Source organism: Triticum urartu, chromosome 5 (genome assembly GCF_003073215.2).
Source record: "Triticum urartu cultivar G1812 chromosome 5, Tu2.1, whole genome shotgun sequence".
NCBI classification, from domain to species: Eukaryota; Viridiplantae; Streptophyta; class Magnoliopsida; order Poales; family Poaceae; genus Triticum; species Triticum urartu.
Genome location: NC_053026.1, coordinates 32,836,431 through 32,863,320, shown reverse-complemented (window position 1 = coordinate 32,863,320; position 26,890 = coordinate 32,836,431). Strand labels below are relative to the sequence as shown.

The following is a 26,890-nucleotide window of genomic DNA, read 5'->3' as shown; positions in this document are numbered from 1 at the left end:
ATTAACATGCACACCCCTGAAACAAAACAAGAAAATGCAATCAACCCCTGCTCCCGATTTGGGCTGCCCAAGCACAACAGCAACACGCGGCATGGGACTCGTCGTCGGGGAGCAGAGGGCATGGGTAGAGTCAAGCGGCTGATGCGGCAGTCAGCGGCGGAGCTGGCCGGGCGGGTGGGCCACGCCTCGTCCTTGCGGTTCGTGTCGTGTCGCCGCGGCTCGCCTCTGCCCGCTCCAGTGATGCACGCCGCTGCTTGCGCTGCCGCACTGCACGCCGCCGCCCCGCTTCTTGCGCTGCCGCGCTGGTTTTTTGACGCAGTGATGCACGCCGCCACCAGCACTCGAGCTACGCGCGACGGGGCCGCTGCTTACGCCCTTCCTGCGCGCCGCCATTTTCCCCAACTGGCTCGAGGTCCCCTCCACACGCACCTCCCCAACGGCTCTCTTGGAGCATCCTCCTCCGCTCTGCGGCCGTCCGCGCGGACGAGGTTCGCCTCCAACGCCTCTTCACCGAAGCCGCTAGTGCTCGACGTGCTGGACATCGGCAGCGCCAAACGGCGAGCAGTGCGGCTTCCCAGAAGGGCGGCGACTCATCGGCGGCGCAGCAAGTCATCGACGAGCACCGCGCCTCCTTCGACCATGACGATGGGAGGAGCGGCGACAGGACGATGGTCGGCGGCAGAGGCCAGCCGTGACCGCGCTGCCGCCAACGCACAACTCGTCCACACGTGGGAGGAGGGGAGGGCCTGGTTGCTTTTTTCTTTTAGATCTAGGGGTGTTTGTGTTATTTTTTTTGCTAAGTCAATTCCTTACAATCTGGTCCCACTTATAGGAAAGTGATTAAACAAGCCAAATCACCCGATGAGTGTTTTTTGCAGCGACTTAAGTGATTTTGCGGTGTTTTTTGCAATGGATTAGCGACTTGGTGGTTTTCCACAAACCTAGCCGCAAATGTGGTGGTTTCTTGCAATTGACTCTGGAGAAATGCTTGCACTTCCAATCGTACAAAAAATTATTTGGACAATAGTTTGACCTGCTTGTCCTGGAGCATTGCCACTCGCATGTTCCGGTGGATCCGTAGTCACCTCGTCATGCCGACGAGCACTTAGACCGTCAGACCATTTAGATTCATCTCCAAAAAAAAAAAACTCTTTTAGTAATGCATAGCACATTCCAATCTAAAAACTAAATTACGAACTCTGCGTTTTCGGCTAATCCAATACTCCCCATAATGTTCTCCCCCATCCCAACTTCGTGAATTACTTGATGACCAGCATCAACAAAAATATTGTGTCTACAACTCTACATTCATTAGTTTAGATTTCAGTCTGAACTTGGAATAGTATGAATCTGCATACCTTCTCATCATCCCAGGAATCCTCCCTTCCAGCAATCACCACGGCATCCATAGCATAGATCTGATGGGTTTGTGACTGTATTTATGACATTTTTACGCTGAAAAAACACGATAATACGGGTCAGAGTATAAGAAAATTACAGTACATGGAAGCATGTCAACTTCTGATACTATTTCAGTTCAATTTTAGTAAGGTAGAAATAAAACTGACATTTTTGTAGTTCAAACTGAGCCTTAGCATCACGACATGTATAGAAAAAGTCACATCAATAGTTCTTTTCATGAAGGATCTGGTAATTTTGTAAAAAGGAGCATTACCATCAAAACATAACAGAGTTGGCTTTAAATCAGGAAATGTCCTTTGTGCAAGAACTTCTAGGAATAAATCCTAGCATGCAAGCTTCCACATAATGTGCTTATAGATTCAGACAATTTAGCACTGTCATCATCATCATTATCTAATGCAGTTTTCCCAAGTAAGAAAGTTACCATTTCTTCCATAGCTTCTGCAAACTCTGTGTACATTTGATCACAATGAATTATGAGTGTACTATTACACGAGCACATGCTCTCTATTAGAAGTCACTTGGGCACCGTTATTTTGTTAAAAAAACTATATCGAGGAAATGTTAGAGCACACCATATAGGATGTTTGCTTACAGGATCGATACGTCGTTATGTGCTTAAGTTCCTAATATTTATAACAAGTAGGAAAAACTCCCAACCAAACGATGTACTCATGAAAGAAACAACACACTTTTTTGGCATTTGCTAAATAACCAGGGAAGTACATACAAAACATAAGATGTCTTGGAGCTTCAAGGTCCAACAGTATATATATTGCCTTTTGCTTACAGGATCAAAGGAGAATGTAGCACAGGACAACAATGTAACTGCATGAGAAAGAACTTAGTCCCCCCTCACAAATTGCAAATTTCTGAAACTTCTCACAAATCACAATAGTTTGCATGGGATCTCCAATACGTGGGTAACAAAACCACGAGGTTACTATTCCAAATTTCTCTACCTTCACTTTATGATTACATGCTTGATCAACTAAGAGATGATTTTGAATTAGCTTGTGCTATTTCCTCGAGAATCCTTTTGTGCAAATGGAATCAATCATCAATCATATCAGAAAGAGAAAAAACAAGAAACGAGATTATTACAATGGCGAGCAAAGCTTTACTTGGTCCAAGAAGTGGTGGTTGCCGACCTCCTCCCTGAAGTCGAGCACCGCCATGACGGCGCCTACGGTGAGCATGTCAGCGCCGGCGTCCCGGAGAAACGGGCTCTCCTTCCACATGGACACAACAACACCAGTTAATAAGAGGCCAACCAGGTGAATGACCCTGCAGCGCTACTCTTGACGGTGAGATATGTCTGGCACTTCCAATGATAGTAACTGAACCAACTAAATAAAAATTAATTACCATGGCCACTGCTGCCTAAATCTCAAGTACTATTCTTGGAATATTGCAGGAGTAAGAGCGGCATGATTTAAACGTGTGGGCATACAGTACGTTGGGTGCCGGAATTGATACAGAACCTATTGGCGGCGGCGATGAATCCTAATGTGACGAGGAAATTCATGGCAAGGTGGTTCATGTCCTGCTTGCGGATCTTGACATTGCAGCTTCCGCTCCCACTCGTGGCGTATCAAATTAGGATTGAGAGGACCTGGACGTGGGCGACGAAGGCCGTCATCGAAGGGGCGCGCAGCCCACGGCGGCGAGCTACAAGACGCGGCCATGGCGGCACCTGCAGAGGGGAGCAGTTCAGAGGAGAGAGAGAGGTAGGGGAAAAGAAGAGAAGGGAGAGAGGGAGGCATGGCGGCGTGATCCAGCTGGCATCACTGCACGATCAGGCTAATTGGCACTAATCGTTGTGACATGTGACGAGTCAACCAGCCACCGCCGTTCTGCATAGAGAAGAGAATTTGTCAATAGATTGCTTATTTGATCTTCTCTGCTTGTGATTAATCAAAAGATTCAGTTATTGATTGTTTTTTCCTAAACGTCCTTGCACTTACGAGAATTGCTTCATCCGAGCATGTGAGCATGGTGAGATGAAAGGATTGCTGAAGCATCAACGAAATGAAATTCCTGGATCAAACACTACCGGAACAGGGCTCTAAGCCGACAGCCAAATGTATGCCGACGGCCACCGTCGGCCTAACCCGAGCTATGCCGACAGCTAGGTCCTGGCCGTCGGCGTACAATGGCCGTCGGGCTATCCCCGTCTACGCCGACAGCAGCCGTCGGCACATAGCAGCCGTCGGCTTATCCAAGACTACGCCTACAGCTGCCGTCGGCATATATAGGCTGTCGGCATAGATGCGGGCCCGCCGACAACACTCATCACGGCCGGCTAACGACGTCAAATCTATGCCGACGGCCGTGACGGGTGGCCGTCGGCATAGATACGGGTGACACGTCACCGATCCAGAGCGCACCGACCAGGACATATGCCGACGGCAGCCGTCGGCATAGCTGACACGTCATCGATCCGCGGCGCTGTCCATCTGCCCTGGCCGCAGCTCGTCGGCATAGTTTTTTTTTCTTTTTTTCTTTTTCCCATATAATATTATTATTATTATTAAGCATACAGTATGTGTTAATAAGCATACATATAGATTGTGCTAATAAGCATACATATAGTATGTGTTAATAAGCATACATATAGTTTTTTTTCTTTTTCTTCACTTTTTTCTTTATTATTATTATTTAACTAACTTACATACAGTATGTGTTAATAAGCATACATACATTATTTTTCGGTTCTGTATAGAGCGGTGTGACCCCCCTCACGAACGGTGTCGCCGCCAGCCGGCAACTGGAATGGGGAACAACCGCATCGGGTCTATACGAAGGGGACTTTGCTCCAAGTGTTCATATATATCGGATGACCTACCACAATCAGATGGTGTTATGCCATGTCCGAAGAGGCGGCACGCATCTTCGGGGTGTGGCCCCGTCACGGACGGCGCCGCCGCCGGCACCTGGAGGAGGGAAACTACCGCATCGGGTCTACACGGAGTGGATTTAGCTGTGGGTTTGGCCCAGATGTTGCTCCCCGGTGTCCCTCTGGGCCGACCCGACACAACCGGGTGGAGAGGTCCACTGGTCAAAGCCCATCCGTGCAAAGTCAAAGGGCTAGATCCCGTGGTCAACCGCTCCAAGGTTAGGCGAGACGGGGGCCCTGGGGGGTAGCAATGCCACCGGAGCGTCGTACCGGGCCCTCATACATGCGGGGTGGTGTTGTGGCATGTCCGAAGAGGCCGCACGCGTCTCCGGTGCGTGGCCCCCCTCACGGACGGCGCCGCCGCCGGCACCTGGAGGGGGGAAACTACCGCATCGGGTCTACACGGAGTGGATTTAGCTATGGGTTTGGCCCAGATGTTGCTCCCCGGTGTCCCTCTGGGCCGACCCGACACAACCGGGTGGAGAGGTCCACTGGTCAAAGCCCATCCGTGCAAAGTCAAAGGGCTAGATCCCGTGGTCAACCGCTCCAGGGTTAGGCGGGACGGGGGCCCTGGGGGGTAGCAATGCCACCGGAGCGTCGTACCGGGCCCTCATACATGCGGGGTGGTGTTGTGGCATGTCCGAAGAGGCCGCACGCGTCTCCGGTGCGTGGCCCCCCTCACGGACGGCGCCGCCGCCGGCACCTGGCGGGGGGAAACTACCGCATCGGGTCTACACGGAGTGGATTTAGCTGTGGGTTTGGCCCAGATGTTGCTCCCCGGTGTCCCTCTGGGCCGACCCGACACAACCGGGTGGAGAGGTTCACTGGTCAAAGCCCATCCGTGCAAAGTCAAAGGGCTAGATCCCGTAGTCAACCGCTCCAGGGTTAGGCGGGACGGGGGCCCTGGGGGATAGCAATGCCAGCGGAGCGTCGTACCGGGCCCTCATACATGCGGGGTGGTGTTGTGGCATGTCCGAAGAGGCCGCACGCGTCTCCGGTGCGTGGCCCCCCTCACGGACGGCGCCGCCGCCGGCACCTGGCGGGGGGAAACTACCGCATCGGGTCTACACGGAGTGGATTTAGCTGTGGGTTTGGCCCAGATGTTGCTCCCCGGTGTCCCTCTGGGCCGACCCGACACAACCGGGTGGAGAGGTCCACTGGTCAAAGCCCATCCGTGCAAAGTCAAAGGGCTAGATCCCGTGGTCAACCGCTCCAGGGTTAGGCGGGACGGGGGCCCTGAGGGGTAGCAATGCCACCGGAGCGTCGTACCGGGCCCTCATACATGCGGGGTGGTGTTGTGGCATGTCCGAAGAGGCCGCACGCGTCTCCGGTGCGTGGCCCCCCTCACGGACGGCACCGCCGCCGGCACCTAGAGGGGGGAAACTACCGCATCGGGTCTACACGAAGTGGATTTAGCTGTGGGTTTGGCCCAGATGTTGCTCCCCGGTGTCCCTCTGGGCCGACCCGACACAACCGGGTGGAGAGGTCCACTGGTCAAAGGCCATCCGTGCAAAGTCAAAGGGCTAGATCCCGTGGTCAACCGCTCCAGGGTTAGGCGGGACGGGGGCCCTGAGGGGTAGCAATGCCACCGGAGCGTCGTACCGGGCCCTCATACATGCGGGGTGGTGTTGTGGCATGTCCGAAGAGGCCGCACGCGTCTCTGGTGCGTGGCCCCCCTCACGAACGGCGCCGCCGCCGGCACCTGGAGGGGGGAAACTACCGCATCGGGTCTACACGGAGTGGATTTAGCTGTGGGTTTGGCCCAGGCACTCGGTAACGGTACCCCTCAGTCAGTTGCTTTCCTATGTATCACCTTTCACGAGACCATAGAAAAAAATATACGTGATATTTTAGAAAATTGTTGTACAATATAAAAAAAGATCATGTCATTAAGAATAATGTTTCAAATCATTAAAGAAAATGTATGGTACATTTTAAATAATGTTCTGCATGTAAAAAATATGTATAAGAAAACCTTAAAATATTTATAAAAAATAAGAAAACATTACAAAATTTATACAAAATAAGAAAAGTAAAAATAAAAGCATAGCTGCGGCCATAGGGAAGCTTATACGCGGATCAGTGACGTGGCTAATAAAAAAAAGTATGCCTACGGCTAAGCCGTCGGCATAGGTGCCACGTGGCGCCCTGAGCTATGCCGACGGCTTAGCCGTCGGCATAGTTGACCTTATCCAGTCACGTTCTCCCCCATCCACTCACTTACTCCCCCACACCCCGAGCTGCCGCCGCCGCACCCCCCGCCCCCTCCCTGCGCCGCCGCCGCACCCCCCGACCCCGACCTGCGCCGCCGCCGCACCCCCCACCCCGACCTGCCGCCGCCGCCGCACCTCGCTCCAGCCGCCCCCGCTCGAGCCGCCCCCGCCTCTCCCTTGATCCAGCCGCCCCCGCCCCTTCCTCCTCGACCCCGGCCCTCCCTGCGTGGACGCCGCCCCGGCCGGCCCACGGCCTAGCCTGGCCGGCCCCCTGCTGGTCCGACCGGCCGGCCCCTCCGGCGACCGCCCCCTGCCGCTCCGGTGGTCGTCCCCTGCCCCGACCGGCCGCCCCCTGCTCCGGTGGTCGTCCCCTGCTCCGGTGGTCGCCCCCTCATCCGTAGGTAAGATTTTTTTTTACCTTTTTGTGTAGTAATGTTGTAGATGAATGCATATATATGTATAGTAATAGATGATTAGATAGATGGATGTTAGATAGATGAATGAAATGAAAGAGAGTATAAATGTGAAAAAAATTAAGTGCACAATGTGAGATAGATAGATGAGATGAATGGATATTTGTGTAGTTTTACTATGTTTTTAGATACATACTCAATATTATAGATATATGTATTGTGAAGATGAGATGAGAGGGAAGAGTAATTTTTTTGTGAAGATAGAGAGACGAAAGTTAAAATTTGGATATGATGAGTGGTTACTTCATCAAGTTGGTCTTGCTAAAACAAGTTTGTGATATGATGTGATGTGTGATGATGCTTTATATGTGATGTGATGACCTAATTTTTTTCATTTGGTGGAATTTAGAGGATTTCTGGTGTTGCCTCCGGTGGAGTGATCATTGACGTTGGAGCTCTTGGTCTTTGATTGTCCCTTCGCTGATCGACTACATCATCTACATCCGAGGGTGAGCTACAAATCCACCACCTCATACGTTCTTTTAATCATGTCACTAGATTAAATTTTCACATCAAGTCGCGTAACCTAGGTCTCCGTCCGGAAGGGTTGCATCGATAAATATGCATTCAATTGCATATTTATCACCGCAGCTCTTTCGGATTGTCCAGCGCTTTCCACGGACAGCCCGAGGATGTGTAGATTGGGTACGTTGTTCATGCTCTACCCTGTTCCGAGACAGGATTTCGGCGGCGCCTCCCTGTTGTTCTCCGGATGCACATTCTCTCGGCATTTTGCCGAGACGTGTATTTGGAGAACAGCGGGGAGGTGCTGCTCAAATTTTGTCTCGGAATGGGGTAGAGCATGGACAACGTACTCAATCTACACATTCTCGGGTGGGATTAGGACCCATCTTTACCTATTAGAGATGTAGGTGGATTAAATGTCGTTTCTCGTCAACCTTGTAAAAAATAAAATATTGATGTGAGTAATTTAAATGAATCCTTAATTTTGTTGTGTGGCTTCCAATAAAGCAGAGATGGCAGATAATCAGTGGATGTATAGTGGGTTTTTCCGTCGGAATCAAGTAACAACAGAGTGGGTCGAGAAAACTGATGTGTTTTTGCAAGAGATATTTCGTAGTCCAATGAGGATAGTGCCAGAATGCCCGTGTGCCAGATGTAAGAGGCGTATCCGCAGAGATAAGAGTGAGATGACTAAGCACCTTCGCACGCATGGATTTATGCCCAACTTTAATATGCCGATAAACTTTGCCCAGCGGGACCGTGGTAGAGAGGATGTGATACGACAACGCGTCGCTTGTTATGAGGACGATGGGGTTAGAGACATGCTAGATGATGTCTTTGCTGCACAGCCGACACCTCCGTCACATTCAGCGAATGAACCGGAGGAGCCAGAGGAAACCGCAAAGGCCTTCCTGGAAATGTTGGCCTCGTCAAAGAAACCTCTCTATGAGGGTGCCAAGCTGTCTGTTTTGGATGCCATCTCGCAACTGATGGCAGTCAAGGCTGAGTACGGCTGTAGCCGAGGTTGCTTCGAAGCATTTCTGGGAGTATGGGCTAACAGCCTGCCTGAGGGCCATGAACTGCCGAAAACCATGTATGGGCTAACAGTCTCACTGTGTTCAAATGCCGATGGTTCGACCCCAAAAAGGGTCTGAGACATATGCCTTCTGTTGGTTTAGTTGAAGTTAAACCATCAACCGTCTATGCCGGAGCTGATCTCTTTATCGCCGCTACCCAGGCCACACAAGTATATTATCTGCCTTACCCATGCCAGAAAGAGTACCTAAAGGGTTGGGAAGTTGTGTTCAAGGTGTCGCCGCATGGTAAGCTACCGGACCCGAACGATGATGATTACTACAACATAAACCCCATGACATACGAGGGAGTGTTCTATCAAGAGGAACATGATGACGTGGTCCGAAACAACGAGGATGATGACTTGGGTTATGTTGACCTGGACCCAAACGACGACGACGCACGGATTGATGGTGAGGCAGTTGTGAATCAAAGAGACATAATTATGCTTGAAAAGTTAAATGAAGACGCTAACGATGAGGAAGAGCCTCCACCTCCGTCAGACAACGAAGAAGATATGCGTGATAGTGATGATGAGACCGGTCCACAAATAGATTACAATAGTGATGATTCATATGGGTTCTAGAAAATGTAAGTTCTTTTAATGATCATTACAATAGTATGCTTAATGTGCTCTTCTGGTATTAATGTTTGTCCTGTATGCTTGTTTAATTGATATCCTTACTAATTGTTTATTCTCTTCTCAATGCAGGTTTAATAATCATGGGCAAGTCCAGCGGCGCTAGTTTCCTCAGTAAATTTAAAGGACTTACTCGGAGTGGACAAGCCCACAAGGTTCCCTCCCGACTACGCGAGGATGACACCTCACAGGGAGGTGGAGGGGTCGGGGAGGAGACCCTAGAGGAGGAGGCGGTGGGGGGAGAGCCCCTAGAGGAGGAGGAGGTGGGGGGAGAGGCAACCAGGGCAAAAAACTCCGGGCCGTGTCTGAAATAGGAGGGTCTTCTTCGATGCCCTCCTATACAGAGGCACCTTCTGAGTCTGAGGAGGAGGAGTATGTTCCTGATGGCGAGGAGGAGGGTGAGGAGGAGGAGGCCGAGGAGGAGGAGGCCGAGGAGGAGGGTGAGGAGGAGGCCGAGGAGGGTGGAGGGGAGGTTGATCCCGCGTTGTGGGGTGACTTGCCACCGGGTTCTTCGCAGGGGTGGCTGCGTGGTAATGCCGGACTACCTACACCACCTTCTATCGAGGAGCACAAGTGGCTCATTGAACCTGTGGGGACAGAGTAAGTGCCTCTCAATCATATTTTCAACACATGACAACATTTTCTTATTGTACACATGGCAATCATTTGATTCTTTTGCAGAAACTGGATCCTTCACGGAAAGGGCCGTAAACCAAACGGCCTTATCACTGTCCTGTTGAAGGAGTTTTGGCCTGGCCTATTCTGCCCGCGGCCAGACAGGGACCCGCAGCAACGGGTTTTGGCCACGAGCTGGGCCCACTACGAGGCTTGCAGCAACGCGGAGTACGGGACGACCGCTAAGGCCGTGATCACCAAATTTTGGGTAAGTTCTCTTCTGAATCACTTGTCTTCAGTTTCGTTCATAGTTTATCATTGAATCACTCAACTCATGCCTTGTTTGCTTCTGGTTTTTACATGATTGCAGCAACTCTATAGAGTTCTTGACGAGCACAAGGCCAGAGCCGACGTGGTCTTGCTTGCGGCTGCGAAGAAGAAAGCTCGTCAGTTGCAGTACGAGGTGCGCTGGGTTGCCGTCTCGCAGTACTACCACTACTACCTGCACCAAAAGATGCCCAAAACTCAAGTGCAGAAGCTATGACTTACCTTGAGCAAGGAGCAGTTCATGATGGTAACTATTACTAACTTTTCATTGTTTCAAGCAGTCAACTATATGTTTCATGCTCACATGTCATGCTTCCAAAATTTGCATAGGTTGTTCCTCGTTGGTGCTATGGAAGGCATGACGGATGGGCGAGTTTGGTGGATAGGTGGCTCGGCGCCGATGCAGAGTTTTCTGCCAAGAGCATCAAGGCCCGGGCTAAACGTGGAGACGACGGGACACACGGCCAAGGAAACTGGAACCACTGGGGCTTCAAGGCCATGAAGGTATATCTATGTGCATGATGCATTTTTGTTCTTCTTTACGTCATGTTCTTATGTATGGCTGACTTCTATTTGACGTTGTAGGAGGACAAGTTGAAGAGGCCGCTCTCAGACATGGAGTCATGGAAGCTGGCCCGCGAGCGGAGTCATCGCAAGGAGGGCGAGAGCCAGTACTACGGCAAGACCGAGGAGCACCTGGGGTCTTACATTCATCACTATCAGGAGTTGCATCCGGATGTTCCTGTTGCTGAGGTCGCCCAGTCTCAGATCGACGACACGGCGGTGGTGGCCATCCAGGGGAAGAAGAATGGCCGGTATCCGTGTTTCGATGGCTTGATCACTCCTTCGATCTCGTACACACGGCTTCGGGCTAGCAACACGAGCCAGTTAGAGAGTACGGGGCGTTCACAGACTCCCTTAGCCCGCCAGCATACTGTAAGTACTTCCTCTTTATCTTTTTCTATCTTGCATTCTCAGTTTATTTTCAGCATTGCTCACTTAGAAACAACCTAAATTATGTAGGCATATAAGGAGTTTGTCGAGCATAGGAATCTCGAGGTGCGGGAGTACTTGAAACGAGTGAAGGCAAACGATGATTACAACCGTCAGATGATGACGGTTAGTTTTGCCCTCTTAAAACCAACCTAAATTTTTGCACTTTCATTCCTTCTGATCTTCTAGTTTGCTTGTTTAACTAACATTCAGGCTATGTTGGCGTCTTGGACTAACCGCACGGATCCACCACAAATGGGACCCCCACCACCACCTGTGGGAGAACCCCCACACGTGCCCACGTTCGATGAATGGGTGGCACTAGGCAGTGATGGTTCGGTTAGTACATTTGCCTAACTACTAGCAAACTAGTTCTCGTTCATGAAACACTATCATATCATATTTACCGTTAGAATCTTTTCTGAAACATGTAGGGGACCGGTGGCTCGACTCCTGCTCCGTCGACCCCAGTCACTCCGATCTGGCAGAGTGGTGGTGGTCGCAATGACGGTTTTGGCGGAGGTGGTGGTGGTGGTTTTGGCGGAGGTGGTGCTTTTGGCGAGGTGTGGTGGTTATGGCGGAGGTGGTGCTTTTGGCGGGGGTGCTCTTGCTTCATGATTCCGTGCATGTGGCCATCGTGCCATGCCTTTCATATTCCTACTTTTATCATGTTTCATGTCTTGCACTACTTTTATGTTCATGAACTTCCATCGGTGATGATCTTTAGATGATGTGATGAACTTGAGTATGTTTAGATGATGATGGTGAACTTGAGTATGTTTAGATGAACTTGAGTATGTTCACATGATGAATTGTCATATTTCTGCATAATTTCATATTGTTCTGTTTTGAAATGCTGTCAAATGAATTGGAAAAGAGAAAACAGGGGAAAAAAACTATGCCTACGGCAAAGCCGTCGGCATATATACGCCCAGGAGTTACCAGGGCTTGCCACGTGGCAAACTATGCCGACGGCTTTGCCGTAGGCATAGCCCTGCTGCCAGGAGAAACCAGGAGCTGCCACGTGGCAGACATATGCCTACGGCAAAGCCATCGGCATAGATTAACCGTAGGCATAGCCCTGCCGCCAGGAGAAGCCGGGGGACGACACGTGGCGCAGGTATGCCGACGGCTAGGTCGTCGGCATAGATTTCCATCTATGCCGACGGCCAAGCCGTCGGCATACCTGCGCACGTGTCGTCCCCTGAATCGCCAGCGCTGTTGACGGCGCCGTCCGTTGCCGTCAAACGGAAAACAACGCCGACGGCTAAACTATGCCGACGGCTATCCCACGGCCGTCGGCATATGCACCTATGCCGACGGCTATACTACGCCGACGGTCTGACACATCTACGCTGACGTGATCTACGTCGACGGGGCTATGCCGACGGCAAAGGACCTATGCCGACGGCCCTGGGTCGTAGGCATAGCCCGCGAGTCCGGTAGTGAAAGAAGAGAAAGCTTCAATCGAGAATGCATCAACCGATCATGCAAAGGGGAGAAGAAGGTACCATGACTTAAATTTTTCTTGCACTGAATCAACCGATCATGCAAAGGGGAGAAGAAGGTACCATGACTTCAATTTTTCTTGCACTGAATCAAGCGGCAACTACCTCTGCTTTTCATCAACATCGCCAGTGGCGCCCGCGTGCATGTGCCTGCTCTCCACGGGACGCAACAGCTTGAGCGAACACGGCGACGCGGATGAGCGGCTTGCGCTGGACGAGGCAGTGCCGCGAACCGACCTTGCACGCACACGGCTGCCTGGCTATCCTTGTCCAGCAGTGGCGTCTCCCGGTAGGCGGCGTCACTACCAGAATAACTGGCGATGCCGACGGCCGAACCTATGCCGACGGGCCCCATCGGCATAGATTGGCCTATCCCGAAGGCCCAGCCCAGGCCGTCGGCATAGAAAAGTCGTCAGCGTATATCAATCTATACCGACGGCCCCCGTCGGCAAAGCTCACCCGTCGGCGTCGATAGAAATATGCCTACGGTGGCCGTCAGCATAGAGAAGGCCGTCGGCCTAGCTCGTGGGCCCGGCTACCCGGACGGAGACGGCCTTTTGACGGCGTCAATCTACGCCGACGGGCTAACGGCGGCCGTCGGCATAGACGCCACGTCATCGATCCGCGTAGCCCGCCACGTCATCGATCCGCGTCGCTCGCCTGTCCGTGGGGTGGCAAATCTATGCCGACGGCCTGGCCGTCGGCATAGGTCTGGCCCATGGATGTTGCCACATCACCGATCCGCGCCCTTAGGCACGTCATCGAACCGTGGCCATGTGCGCAGGTATGCCGACGGCCTTGCCGTCGGCATATCTGTATTTTTTTATTTATTTTTATTTTTTTACTTATTTTTATTTACTTTTCCTTGTTTTTTTCACAACATAAATGTGCCTTGTCTAACACAAAAAAAAAACATACCCAGATGGTATATCGATTGCCCCCCTCACGGACGTTGCTGCCGCCGCGCCGTGCCCCACAGCGACGCCGGAGATGGGGGGCACACCCCGGAGCTGCGTGCCGGGTGCCTGCGCTAGCCACCACGCTTTCACAACCGTAGGAGGGCCCAAAGCAACACCTAGCGGCATTGCTACCCCCCAGGTACACCCTCCTGTCTAACCGGGCCCTCATACATGCGGGGCGGTGTGGTGCCATGTCTGAAGAGGCGGGACGGGGGCCCTGGGGGATAACAATACCACTGGAGCGTCGCACCGGGCCCTCATACATGCGGGGTGGTGTGGTGCCATGTCCAAATTAGAGGCAGCACGCGTCTCCGGGTTGTGCCCCCGCTCACGGACGGCGCCGCCGCCGGCACCTGAAGGGGGGAAATGGACGCGTCGGGTCTACACGGAGGGGATCTTACTGTGGGTTTGGCCCGGATGTTGCTCTAAAGTGTTCGTATGGACTGACCTAACACGACCGGGTGGATAGTTCCACTGGTCAAAACCCGTCCGTGCAAAGTCAAAGGGCTAGATCCCGTGGTCAAACGCTACAGGGTTAGGCGGGACGGGGGCCGTGGGGGGGGGTAGCAATGCCACCCGAACGTCGCACCGGGCCCTCATACATGCGGGGTGGTTGTAGGATCGAAAGTATGTCTAGAGGGGGGTGATTAGACTACTTGACCAAATAAAAACTTAACCTTTTCCCAATTTTAGTTCTTGGTAGATTTTAGCTATTTTAGGACAAGTCAAGCAATCATGACACAATTCAAGCAAGCATGCAAATAGTATATTGGCAGCGGAAAGTAAAGCATGCAACTTGCAAGAATGTAAAGGGAAGGGTTTGGAGAATTCAAACGCTATTGGAGACATGGATGTTTTTCCCGTGGTTCGGATAGGTGGTGCTATCCTACATCCACGTTGATGGAGACTTCAACCCACGAAGGGTAATGGTTGCGCGAGTCCACACAGGGCTCCACCCAAGGGCAACGGTTGCGCGAGTCCACACAGGGCTCCACCCACGAAGGGTCCACGAAGAAGCAACCACCCACAACGGGTCCACGAAGAAGCAACCTTGTCTATCCCACCATGGCCATCGCCCACGAAGGACTTGCCTCACTAGCGGTAGATCTTCACGAAGTAGGCGATCTCCTTGCCCTTACAAACTCCTTGGTTCAACTCCACAATCTTATCGGAGGCTCCCAAGTGACACCCAGCCAATCTAGGAGACACCACTCTCCAAGAAGTAACAAATGGTGTGTAGGTAATGAACTCCTTGCTCTTGTGCTTCAAATGATAGTCTCCCCAACACTCAACTCTCTCTCATAGGATTTGGATTTGGTGGAAAGAAGATTTGAGTGGGAAGCAACTTGGGAAGGCTAGAGATCAAGATTCATATGGTAGGAATGGAATGTCTTGGTCTCAACACATGAGTAGGTGGTTCTCTCTCAGAACATATGAGTTGAAATGGTGTGTGTGTTCTGATGGCTCTCTCATCGAATGAGAAAGAGGTGGAGGGGTATATATAGCCTCCACACAAAATCCAACCGTTACATACAATTTACCAATCTCGGTGGGACCGAATCAGAAAACTCGGTCTGACCGAAATAGTAAACCTAGTGACCGTTAGGAATTTCGGTGGGACTGACATGCAACTCGGTAGGACCGATTCGGTTAGGGTTTGGGCATAACGTAATCTCGGTGAGACCGATTACACAAACTCGGTGAGACCGAATTTGGTAATTAGCTAACCAGAGAGTTGGTCAGGCAAACTCGGTGGGACCGATTTGCTCTTTCGGTGAGACCGAAAAGTTACAAAGGGGAAACACTGAGTTTACATTGCAATCTCGGTGGGACCGATTCGCTCTTTCGGTAAGACCGAAAAGTTACGAAAGGGAAACAGAGAGTTTGCAACCCCATCTCGGTGAGACCGAGATCCTTATCGGTAGGACCGAATTGCTAGGGTTTGGCAGTGGCTAATGACAAGTGAAACTCGGTGGCGCCGGATAGGAAGAATCGGTAGGACCGAGTTTGGCTTAGGGTTTAGGTCATATGTGGATATGGGAAAGTAGTTGAGGATTTTGGAGCATATCATTAAGCACATGAAGGAAGAGGCTCATTAAGCAACACCTCATCCCTCCTTAATAGTATTGGCTTTTCCTAAAGACTCAATGTGATCTTGGATCACTAAAATATAAAATGAAGAGTCTTGAGCTTTTGAGCTTGAGCCAATCCTTTGTCCTTAGCATTTTGAGGGTTCCACTTTCATATCCATGCCATGCCAATCATTGAGCTTTCCTGAAATAATCATCTTGGAATAGCATTAGCTCAATGAGCTATATGTTGTTATGAATTACCAAAACCACCTAGGGATAGTTGCACTTTCAGTGGTGTGCTGGCATGTCCGAAGAGGCGGCACGCGTCTCCGGGGTGTGCCCCCGCACACGGACGGCGCAGCCGCCGGCACCTGAAGGGGGAAACGGACGCGTCGGGTCTACACGGAGGGGATCTTACTGTGGGTTTGGCCCGGATGTTGCTCTAAAGTGTTCGTATGGGCTGACCTAACACGACCGGGTGGATAGTTCCACTGGTCAAAACCCGTCCGTGCAAAGTCAAAGGGCTAGATCCCGTGGTCAAACGCTACAGGGTTAGGCGCGACGGTGCCGTGGGGGGGTAGCAATGCCACCCGAGCGTCGCACCGGTCCCTCATACATGCGGGGTGGTGTGCTGGCTCGTCCGAAGAGGCGGCACGCGTCTCCGGGGTGTGCCCCCGCACACGGACGGCGCAGCCGCCGGCACCTGAAGGGGGAAACGGACGCGTCGGGTCTACACGGAGGGGATCTTACTGTGGGTTTGGCCCGGATGTTGCTCTAAAGTGTTCGTATGGGTTGACCTAACACGACCGGGTGGATAGTTCCACTGGTCAAAACCCGTCCGTGCAAAGTCAAAGGGCTAGATCCCGTGGTCAAACGCTACAGGGTTAGGCGGGACGGGGGCCCTGGGGGGGTAGCAATGCCACCCGAGCGTCGCATCGGGCCCTCATACATGCGGGGTGGTGTGCTGGCATGTCCGAAGAGGCGGCACGTGTCTCCGGGGTGTGCCCCCTCACACGGACAGCGCCGCCGCCGGCACCTGGAGGGGGGAAACGGACCCGTGCTGCCTCTTCGGACATGCCAGCACACCACCCCGCATGTATAAGGGCCCGGTGCGATGCTCGGGTGGCATTGCTACCCCCCCCCCAAGGCCCCCGTCCCGCCTAACCCTGTAGCGTTTGACCACGGGATCTAGCCCTTTGACTTTGCACGGACGGGTTTTGACTAGTGGAACTATCCAGCCGGTCGTGTCAGGTCAGCCCATACGAACACTTTAGAGCAACATCCGGGCCAAACCCACAGTAAGATCCCCTCCGTGTAGACCCGACGCGTCCGTTTCCCCCCTCCAGGTGCCGGCGGCGGCGCCATCCGTGTGAGGGGGCACACCCCGAAGACGCGTGCCGCCTCTTCGGACATGCCAGCACACTATACGGCATGTATGAGGTCCCGGTGCGATGCTCCAGTGGCATTGCTACCCCCTACGGCCCCCGTAGCGCCTAACCTCCCAGGGTCCCGGTGTCACGGTCGTCGCACCGAGTACTGGGTCCCACACAGACAGTAAACTAAAAATCTAAAAATGTAATAATTGAATTGATTAAAAACTCCGGTATTCATCATTGAAAACGTACTATCACTCTGAAACCTTTAGTGCCCGGGCACTGAAAGTTTCAGAGTAATTGTCCGTTTTCTTCATATAAGTCTAATGAATACCGGAGCTTGTAACGTATGGATTAGTGAACTATTTAAACAGGTCAAATTGCTCTCCCCTCGGCGAGGTGGGACTATTTTAAAAAAAATTGTGGTTTGCATATATGCCGACGGCCTAGCCGTCGGCATAGGCCTCCCATCTATGCCGACGGCCGGGCCGTCGGCATATGTGCACGTTATCAACTCCCCCGGCTGCTGACATCTGGGCCCAGACCTATGCCGACGGCCATGCCGTCGGCATAGGGACAACTTTATCCACACCGCACCCGACCGCACCCGACCTCCTCCACTCATTTTCTCCCTCAACCGCACCCGACCCCGACCCTAACCGCTGCCACCCACCTCCTCCGCTGCCCGTCCTGAGCACGCCACCGCCCGCGCAGCGCCGCCCCGAGCACACCCCCGCCGGCGCCTCCCCGCTCCGACCCGCGCCGCCCCACCCCGAGCCCGCCGCCGCCCGCGCCTCCCCGCCCCGACCCCGAGCCACCCTGCCCCGACCCCGGGCCGGCCGCCCTGCCTCGACTCCGGCGCCCCGCCCCGCCCCGCCCCGCCCCGCCCGCCCCGCCTCCGGCCCAGACCCCCCCGCCCCCCCGCCCCCCGGCCGCCCCGCCCCGACCCCCGGCCTCCCCCGCCCCGCCGCGCCGGCCGCCCGCCCCGACCCCCCGGCCGGCCTCCCCGCCCCGACTCCACGCCTCCCCGCCCCAACTCCGGCCGACCCTCTCGAAGGTGAAAATTTTATGTATTTTTAGTGTTTTTAGTAATTTTGTAGCTAGTTAGATAGGTATTTAGATAGATATTTAGATAGTTAGATACCTAGTTAGATAGATAGTTATATAGATAGTTACGGGCCAGATTGTGCTGCGCCAATGCAAGAAGAAGGCCCGCCAGATGCAGTACGAGGTGCGCTATGTGGCCATCTCCACATACTACCACAACTATCTTGGTGTCAAGATGACCAAGGAAGAAGCGCGGAGGATGGGCATTACCTTGGAGAGGCCCGAGTTCTTGGCGGTAAGTATAAAAGATTTTTCATTATGCTTTCATATATTATGCTTTCATTACCTTGTGGTACATTATGCTTTATGCTTTATGCTTCCATAACACCAATTTGGACACTCCTACATGCCATTATGCTTTTATTATGTAGGTGTGTCCAAATTGGTGTTATGGAAAAGACGAGTCCTGGGCGGCACTGGTGGATCTTTGGTGTGATGAGGCTGGAGCCTGGGCGGCAATGAGAACCAAAAATAAGGCTAACCGAGGGACGGAGGGAGTACATGCTCAGGGAAACCGAAACCACTATCTCCACAAGGCAGTTAATGTATGACTAACCCCATTAAACATTCTTCTTCTTCTATTTACCATCACTTTCTTATGTATGACTAACCTCTGTTTGGTGGTGCGGGAGGAGAAACTGAAGCGGCCGCTCTCACACATGCAGGCGTGGGAGATCGCCCATACGCGGAAGGACCCCAAGCCTGGCGAGCCCAAGTACTACGGCAAGAATACCGCAGAGAGGAAGAAGGCCTACTCCGAAGCGTATCTGGAGTTACATCCTGACACACCTGACCCCATTGCGGCGCCTCTGGACGACATGGCGGTGGTGAGGATGGGGCCCAAGGAGCACGGTCGGGAGGCGGTTCTCGATGCTGTGATCACTCCTAGTATCTCCTACACACAGCTTCATCGGATCGACCCGAGCCTGAGCCAGCGCATGAGCCAGCCAGTGACTAGTACACAGTACCTCTTTCAGGAGCAACAATCTGTAAGTATTTTCCCTCTTATCTTCATTTCTCACTTCATTTTCCGCATTTAGTAGTTTTATAAGTTCCATCATGTCATACCGTAGGCCTACATGGAGTACACATGCCAGGAGACCATGGCGTGGCATCAGAGGCTTTATGAACACCAAGTGTAGAGGGATAGCCAGATGCAGCAGGCTTTTCAGGATATGGCGGCCGGCAAGTGTCCTCAGTTCCCTCCAGCACAATGCCCTCCAGCACAACCAGTGCTGATGAGCTTTGAGGAGTTTGTGGCACAGACCGCTGGCCCCTCGCCGGTTAGTTCATCCCCAATCTATTCACCCAAAGCATATCATGCCTTTCAACACAGTCATATATCCCGTGCATATGTCTTTTCAACATCTAGGGAACAGGTGGATCTACCGTTGGCGGTGGTCTTCGCAGCACTCCGGAGACACGGAGCCCGACCACTCCGATCCACGGAGGCGGAGGCGGAGGAGGAGGCGGTCTTGGCGGTAGCGCTGCCGCTAGCAGTGACGACCTGGGCTTCAGCGGTCTTGGCGGTGACGACCTCCATGGTGCTCGACGTCCTGGCGCTTAAGCCTTTGGGTCACATTGTGGCGGTCTTGGTGGTGATGATACTTATATGCTTGTGATGTTTCTTATTGTTGTTTGTGAGATTCTTATGCTTGGTGGTGATGATACTTATATGTTTATGCTTTGCGATGCTTCTTATGATGTGTGATGATGAATTTGTTCTGTGATGCTGCTGGGCCAGCTGTTATGTGATGCATATATTTGTTGTGTGCTGTATATATTCAAATGAATTGAGCTGAAACAAAACAGAAAAAAGAAAAAAAACAGATAGAAACTATGCCGACGGCTAGGCCGTCGGCATAGAGCTGCCGTGAGCTCCCAGTGGCTGCCACGTGGCAGGTCTATGCCGACGGCTTAGCCGTCGGCATAGTTTCAAACTAAGCCGACGGCTAAGCCGTCGGCATAGGCCTACTCCAGGAGCTCCCAGTGGCTGCCACGTGGCAGGTCTATGCCGACGGTCTAGCCGTCGGCATAGTTTCAACCTAAGCCGACAGCTATGTCGACGGCTAGACCGTCGGCACAGACCTGCCACGTGGCGAGCAAGCATTGGTCAGCACTTGACGGCGGCCGCCGTTACGCGATAACATTGCCGACGGCCGGGGCCGTCGGCATAGATGTACGGACACCGTCGGGATAGGGCCTATGTCGACGGCCTTTCTATGCCGACGGCATTCCTGGCTACGCCGACGGATATGTTGCCGACGGCCCTATGCCGACGGGTGCCGTCGGCATAGGCCTGTCCCGACGGCCTTTCAAGGCTATGCCGACGGCCCTGGCCGTCGGCATAGGGTGCGATTCCGGTAGTGCGTGCGCCGAGGTGTCCCCGGCCTCTAACAGGAGCGACGCGCAGTTCAGAGGAGAGAGAGAAGGTAGGGGAAAAGAAGAGAAGGGAGAGAGGGAGGCACGGCGGCGTGATCCAGCTGGCTGCTCCCGGCGATGTCAACAAAGAGCTCGGGCGAGATCAGACGGGAACACGCAACGGCGGCGGAGGATAGGGCTAGGAACCCTAGCCAGGGTGAGGGAGTCGTGGGTGGCGATGGATTGTTTCTGTGGGCGGTGTGTGAGCGGACCGATCATGGGGAGGTGAAAAAACGATATGAAGAAAAACCAACGAAAGATGGTGGTGGGAGGTGGGACGAAACAAAACCGGGACAAAAAAAACCTGGAAGCGAAACTACCAACTGCTCCATTAGAAGTAGAGATTTACACACGCGGCACTCGATCAATCGTCACAGCATATATAAATATAATTCCCTATGTAGAACATATACTCATCAGTCTGTCATGGCTCATGGTTGCCTCATGAACTGAAATATTCGGTCCTCAATCGTCACCTCCCAATAGGAGGGCCAGGAAGCAGACGAGGTCGCCCGCAAAGAAGAAGATGGTCCAGCAGATCCTGACGAGGTGGTCGGTGTCGGTAGCAAAGATCTCTACTCCTAATGGACGACTTGGTTGAATAGTCCCCCCACTTTCAACCGGTTTATTTTCAACCGGTTTTTTTTCAACCGGTTTTTTTCCATCAAATTACCCCCACCCCCACGCCCACCCACCGAAACTGGTTTCCTAAAGCAAATTGCATTAATGAGAGAGATCCGTTGATTTGGCTAAGGTAGGAAAGAATCTATTATTTGTTTCCTAAAGCAAATTGCATTAATGGGAGAGATCCTTTGATTTGGCTAAGGTAGGAAAGAATCTATTATTTGTTTGCTAAAGCAAATTGCATTAATGGAAGAGATCCATTGATTTGGCTAAGGTAGGAAAGAATCTATTATTTGTTTCCTAAAGAAAAAATGCATTAATGAGAGAGATCCGTTGATTTGGCTAAGGTAGGAAATAATCTATTATTTGTTTCCTAAAGCAAATTGCATTAATGGGAGAGATCCGTTGATTTGGCTAAGGTAGGAAAGAATCTATTATTTGTTTGCTAAAGCAAATTGCATTAATGAAAGAGATCCGTTGATTTGGCTAAGGTAGGAAAGAATCTATTATTTGTTTCCTAAAGAAAATTGCATTAATGAGAGAGATTTGTTGATTTGGCTAAGGTAGGCGGTTTTTGCGGTTCGTGGCGGCTCAGTGTGAGGTGGGGCGAGGTACAAAAAAAATCATGGAAGGTGGGACGGAAAAAAACCTGGGAGGTGGGAGTTGTCCCTGTTTAACCTACGAAATTTCATAGATTTTTTTAGGACGAAAAAAACCAGTGGAGGTGGGACGAAAATTGACCGGCGGAGACTACCAACTGCTCCATTAGGAGTAGAGATTTTCTAAAGCAAATTGCATTAATGGGAGAGATCCGTTGATTTGGCTAAGGTAGGAAAGAATCTATTATTTGTTTGCTAAAGCAAATTGCATTAATGAAAGAGATCCGTTGATTTGGCTAAGGTAGGAAAGAATCTATTATTTGTTTCCTAAAGAAAATTGCATTAATGAGAGAGATTTGTTGATTTGGCTAAGGTAGGCGGTTTTTGCGGTTCGTGGCGGCTCAGTGTGAGGTGGGGCGAGGTACAAAAAAAATCATGGAAGGTGGGACGGAAAAAAACCTGGGAGGTGGGAGTTGTCCCTGTTTAACCTACGAAATTTCATAGATTTTTTTAGGACGAAAAAAACCAGTGGAGGTGGGACGAAAATTGACCGGCGGAGACTACCAACTGCTCCATTAGGAGTAGAGATTTTCTAAAGCAAATTGCATTAATGGGAGAGATCCGTTGATTTGGCTAAGGTAGGAAAGAATCTATTATTTGTTTGCTAAAGCAAATTGCATTAATGAAAGAGATCCGTTGATTTGGCTAAGGTAGGAAAGAATCTATTATTTGTTTCCTAAAGAAAATTGCATTAATGAGAGAGATTTGTTGATTTGGCTAAGGTAGGCGGTTTTTGCGGTTCGTGGCGGCTCAGTGTGAGGTGGGGCGAGGTACAAAAAAAATCATGGAAGGTGGGACGGAAAAAAACCTGGGAGGTGGGAGTTGTCCCTGTTTAACCTACGAAATTTCATAGATTTTTTTAGGACGAAAAAAACCAGTGGAGGTGGGACGAAAATTGACCGGCGGAGACTACCAACTGCTCCATTAGGAGTAGAGATTTTCTAAAGCAAATTGCATTAATGGGAGAGATCCGTTGATTTGGCTAAGGTAGGAAAGAATCTATTATTTGTTTGCTAAAGCAAATTGCATTAATGAAAGAGATCCGTTGATTTGGCTAAGGTAGGAAAGAATCTATTATTTGTTTCCTAAAGAAAATTGCATTAATGAGAGAGATTTGTTGATTTGGCTAAGGTAGGCGGTTTTTGCGGTTCGTGGCGGCTCAGTGTGAGGTGGGGCGAGGTACAAAAAAAATCATGGAAGGTGGGACGGAAAAAAACCTGGGAGGTGGGAGTTGTCCCTGTTTAACCTACGAAATTTCATAGATTTTTTTAGGACGAAAAAAACCAGTGGAGGTGGGACGAAAATTGACCGGCGGAGACTACCAACTGCTCCATTAGGAGTAGAGATTTTCTAAAGCAAATTGCATTAATGGGAGAGATCCGTTGATTTGGCTAAGGTAGGAAAGAATCTATTATTTGTTTGCTAAAGCAAATTGCATTAATGAAAGAGATCCGTTGATTTGGCTAAGGTAGGAAAGAATCTATTATTTGTTTCCTAAAGAAAATTGCATTAATGAGAGAGATTTGTTGATTTGGCTAAGGTAGGCGGTTTTTGCGGTTCGTGGCGGCTCAGTGTGAGGTGGGGCGAGGTACAAAAAAAATCATGGAAGGTGGGACGGAAAAAAACCTGGGAGGTGGGAGTTGTCCCTGTTTAACCTACGAAATTTCATAGATTTTTTTAGGACGAAAAAAACCAGTGGAGGTGGGACGAAAATTGACCGGCGGAGACTACCAACTGCTCCATTAGGAGTAGAGATTTTCTAAAGCAAATTGCATTAATGGGAGAGATCCGTTGATTTGGCTAAGGTAGGAAAGAATCTATTATTTGTTTGCTAAAGCAAATTGCATTAATGAAAGAGATCCGTTGATTTGGCTAAGGTAGGAAAGAATCTATTATTTGTTTCCTAAAGAAAATTGCATTAATGAGAGAGATTTGTTGATTTGGCTAAGGTAGGCGGTTTTTGCGGTTCGTGGCGGCTCAGTGTGAGGTGGGGCGAGGTACAAAAAAAATCATGGAAGGTGGGACGGAAAAAAACCTGGGAGGTGGGAGTTGTCCCTGTTTAACCTACGAAATTTCATAGATTTTTTTAGGACGAAAAAAACCAGTGGAGGTGGGACGAAAATTGACCGGCGGAGACTACCAACTGCTCCATTAGGAGTAGAGATTTTCTAAAGCAAATTGCATTAATGGGAGAGATCCGTTGATTTGGCTAAGGTAGGAAAGAATCTATTATTTGTTTGCTAAAGCAAATTGCATTAATGAAAGAGATCCGTTGATTTGGCTAAGGTAGGAAAGAATCTATTATTTGTTTCCTAAAGAAAATTGCATTAATGAGAGAGATTTGTTGATTTGGCTAAGGTAGGCGGTTTTTGCGGTTCGTGGCGGCTCAGTGTGAGGTGGGGCGAGGTACAAAAAAAATCATGGAAGGTGGGACGGAAAAAAACCTGGGAGGTGGGAGTTGTCCCTGTTTAACCTACGAAATTTCATAGATTTTTTTAGGACGAAAAAAACCAGTGGAGGTGGGACGAAAATTGACCGGCGGAGACTACCAACTGCTCCATTAGGAGTAGAGATTTTCTAAAGCAAATTGCATTAATGGGAGAGATCCGTTGATTTGGCTAAGGTAGGAAAGAATCTATTATTTGTTTGCTAAAGCAAATTGCATTAATGAAAGAGATCCGTTGATTTGGCTAAGGTAGGAAAGAATCTATTATTTGTTTCCTAAAGAAAATTGCATTAATGAGAGAGATTTGTTGATTTGGCTAAGGTAGGCGGTTTTTGCGGTTCGTGGCGCTCAGTGTGAGGTGGGGCGAGGTACAAAAAAAATCATGGAAGGTGGGACGGAAAAAAACCTGGGAGGTGGGAGTTGTCCCTGGTTAACCTACAAAATTTCATAGATTTTTTTAGGACGAAAAAAAACCAGTGGAGGTGGGACGAAAATTGACCGGCGGAGACTACCAACTGCTCCATTAGGAGTAGAGATAACAGACAAGACATGTTTATTTCATACGCGCGAGCAAACAATAAAGGACACGTCACATAGGCGTCGATGACCTGCCACACCTAATTGGCAGGCGGCACGGCCGAGGGCATGACATGCCAAATTGGCAGGCGGCACGGTCGATGGCCTGACATGCCAAGTTGACAGGCGGATGGAGAAATTACCGCGCCTAATTGGCTAACGGCACTACCGATGTACCGCCACACCAAACAGACGGACGTACTGATATTTTTGAAACGCCAAACCCTAAGGCAAATCATCTCTACTCCTAATGGAGCAGTTGGTGAATAGTCTTCATGGTTTATTTTTGCTAAATTTTTTCCGTCTCTCCTCCCACCACCTCCTCCCACCCTGGTTCATCGGTTTATTTTTCTCTCCACTCTTTATTACAACCAGAACTTTCCTAACGTATAACAAATCACGGATCTAACTTCCTTAAATTATGCAAATCAATCAATTTCTTTTATTGGTTCAATTTGTCTTAGGAAACAAATAACAGATTTTCAGTAAACAAATAATATATTTTAATTTAGCTTTCCTAACTTATCTAAATCAATTGATTTCTCTCAAAGTGAAATTTGTTTTAGGAAACAAATAACAGACATGTCACAAACTTTCCTCTCAATAAATAGTTTCTTAACATTTGCAAACTTTCCTAATCAGACACGTCACAAACGGGCAGGTACTGATATCACGTTACCAAACAATAAAACCCCATTTGCATAGAAATCAGTTCAATATCCTAACTTTCCTAAATTTTTACCTTTCCTTGATAACAACTAATATTTCCTATGTTTTCCACCTATAGAAGGAAATCACCCCTCCATCGATATTAGCATTTTTTTGGAATGAGATCTCTAGGTTATGATTTTTTTGCGATTCTTTCCAATTGTGACCTCTCCTTCCGCTCCGGCTCCTTCTCGCATAAACACCTCCACCATAGCCAGCTGATGCCACCTCAGACCTCCTGCCTCTCCACACCTTCTCCGCCACCTCCTCCTCATACTCCATTGACAATCCCTCCACCATGTTTGTCCACGGCGGTGTCGAGGACATGGCGCAGCAGCGTACCAGCGGTAGAGTAGCGCATAGCAGCAGGAAGCAGCACGCAGCAGGCGAGGCAAGCGGCCGGCGTGGCTGAGGGGACGGCCGGCAGAAGATGGCTGTGACAGGAGGGGGCGCGACTGCGGGGCGAGCGAAGGCATAGGCGGCAGCAGACGGGCGAGCGCAGCTAGCGAGAGTGTGGGGTGGCTGCGGCTAGCGCGGCGGCAGTGGCGGGCGCGATCGACGCGGTGTGGCATAGGCGTCCATATATACTTTAAGGGTGTTGAGGTCATTATAGGAGTATTTAGATTGATCAAGTTTCTATCTGCTCTTTCTTCCTGTAAAGATTTCTCAAAATTGTCGATGAGTATTTAAATGATGAAGTTTCTATTTGGTATCACTTCCTGTGAGGATATCCCAAAATTACCAGATCTAATATTATTTTAGCATGGCCTTTGGTAGTTCATGTGCACGTATTTTAGTGTATGGCCCAATCTCATATTTTCTTCAAATTTATAGTGAAATGATGTTTCAATCAAGGTTGTTCCATATTGTGCTACCTTGCGAAAAATATGCATAATGATTGTCTGTGTTTCTGATGAGCTGGAGCAGATGCACGATTGTACATGTACCGAATAACTCATGATGCAGGACCGCTTGTGGTTGTTTTTAGGGCACATAGTGTTGGCGTGGGGACCTTTCGTATGTTCTATACTAAGAATTTTTCATCTTATGCTTTGTACTAAGTTGGTTTTATAACTTGTGTGCTTATTTCACTAATGCATGCAGGAGTATCAAACAGTGATGGTGTGTTCTGTATACGATTTTGTTTACTCCAATTCTATATATTCTCACGAGTAGATAAGGTGTAAGCATGTGTAATGTAGTTCCTTTTTCTACATATGGTGATTGATTTCTTCATTGGTAACCCAACTAACGGATGGTAATCAATCTTCAAATACCAAAACCAATGTCACTTGATATGTATGAGAATATTAAAT

General features: G+C 50.3%; 1 protein-coding gene and 2 long non-coding RNA genes across 3 annotated transcripts; all 3 read left to right on the top strand.

Moving 5' to 3' along the window:
* The first annotated feature begins 6,705 nt into the window (after positions 1 to 6,705).
* On the top strand, positions 6,706 to 9,330 carry LOC125555525. The gene is made up of 3 exons (XR_007304750.1): positions 6,706 to 6,935; positions 7,357 to 7,456; positions 9,259 to 9,330. It is a non-coding gene; the product is annotated as an uncharacterized LOC125555525 (long non-coding RNA).
* A 1,039-nt stretch (positions 9,331 to 10,369) lies between these two features.
* On the top strand, positions 10,370 to 11,068 carry LOC125506692. Its single transcript, XM_048671446.1, has 4 exons — positions 10,370 to 10,375; positions 10,459 to 10,632; positions 10,714 to 11,015; positions 11,059 to 11,068. Exons 1-4 carry the CDS (start codon positions 10,370 to 10,372, stop codon positions 11,066 to 11,068), a joined length of 492 nt encoding a protein of 163 aa, XP_048527403.1.
* A 31-nt stretch (positions 11,069 to 11,099) lies between these two features.
* On the top strand, positions 11,100 to 11,724 carry LOC125555524. Its single transcript, XR_007304749.1, has 4 exons — positions 11,100 to 11,247; positions 11,335 to 11,460; positions 11,556 to 11,643; positions 11,705 to 11,724. It is a non-coding gene; the product is annotated as an uncharacterized LOC125555524 (long non-coding RNA).
* The last annotated feature ends 15,166 nt before the right edge of the window (positions 11,725 to 26,890 follow it).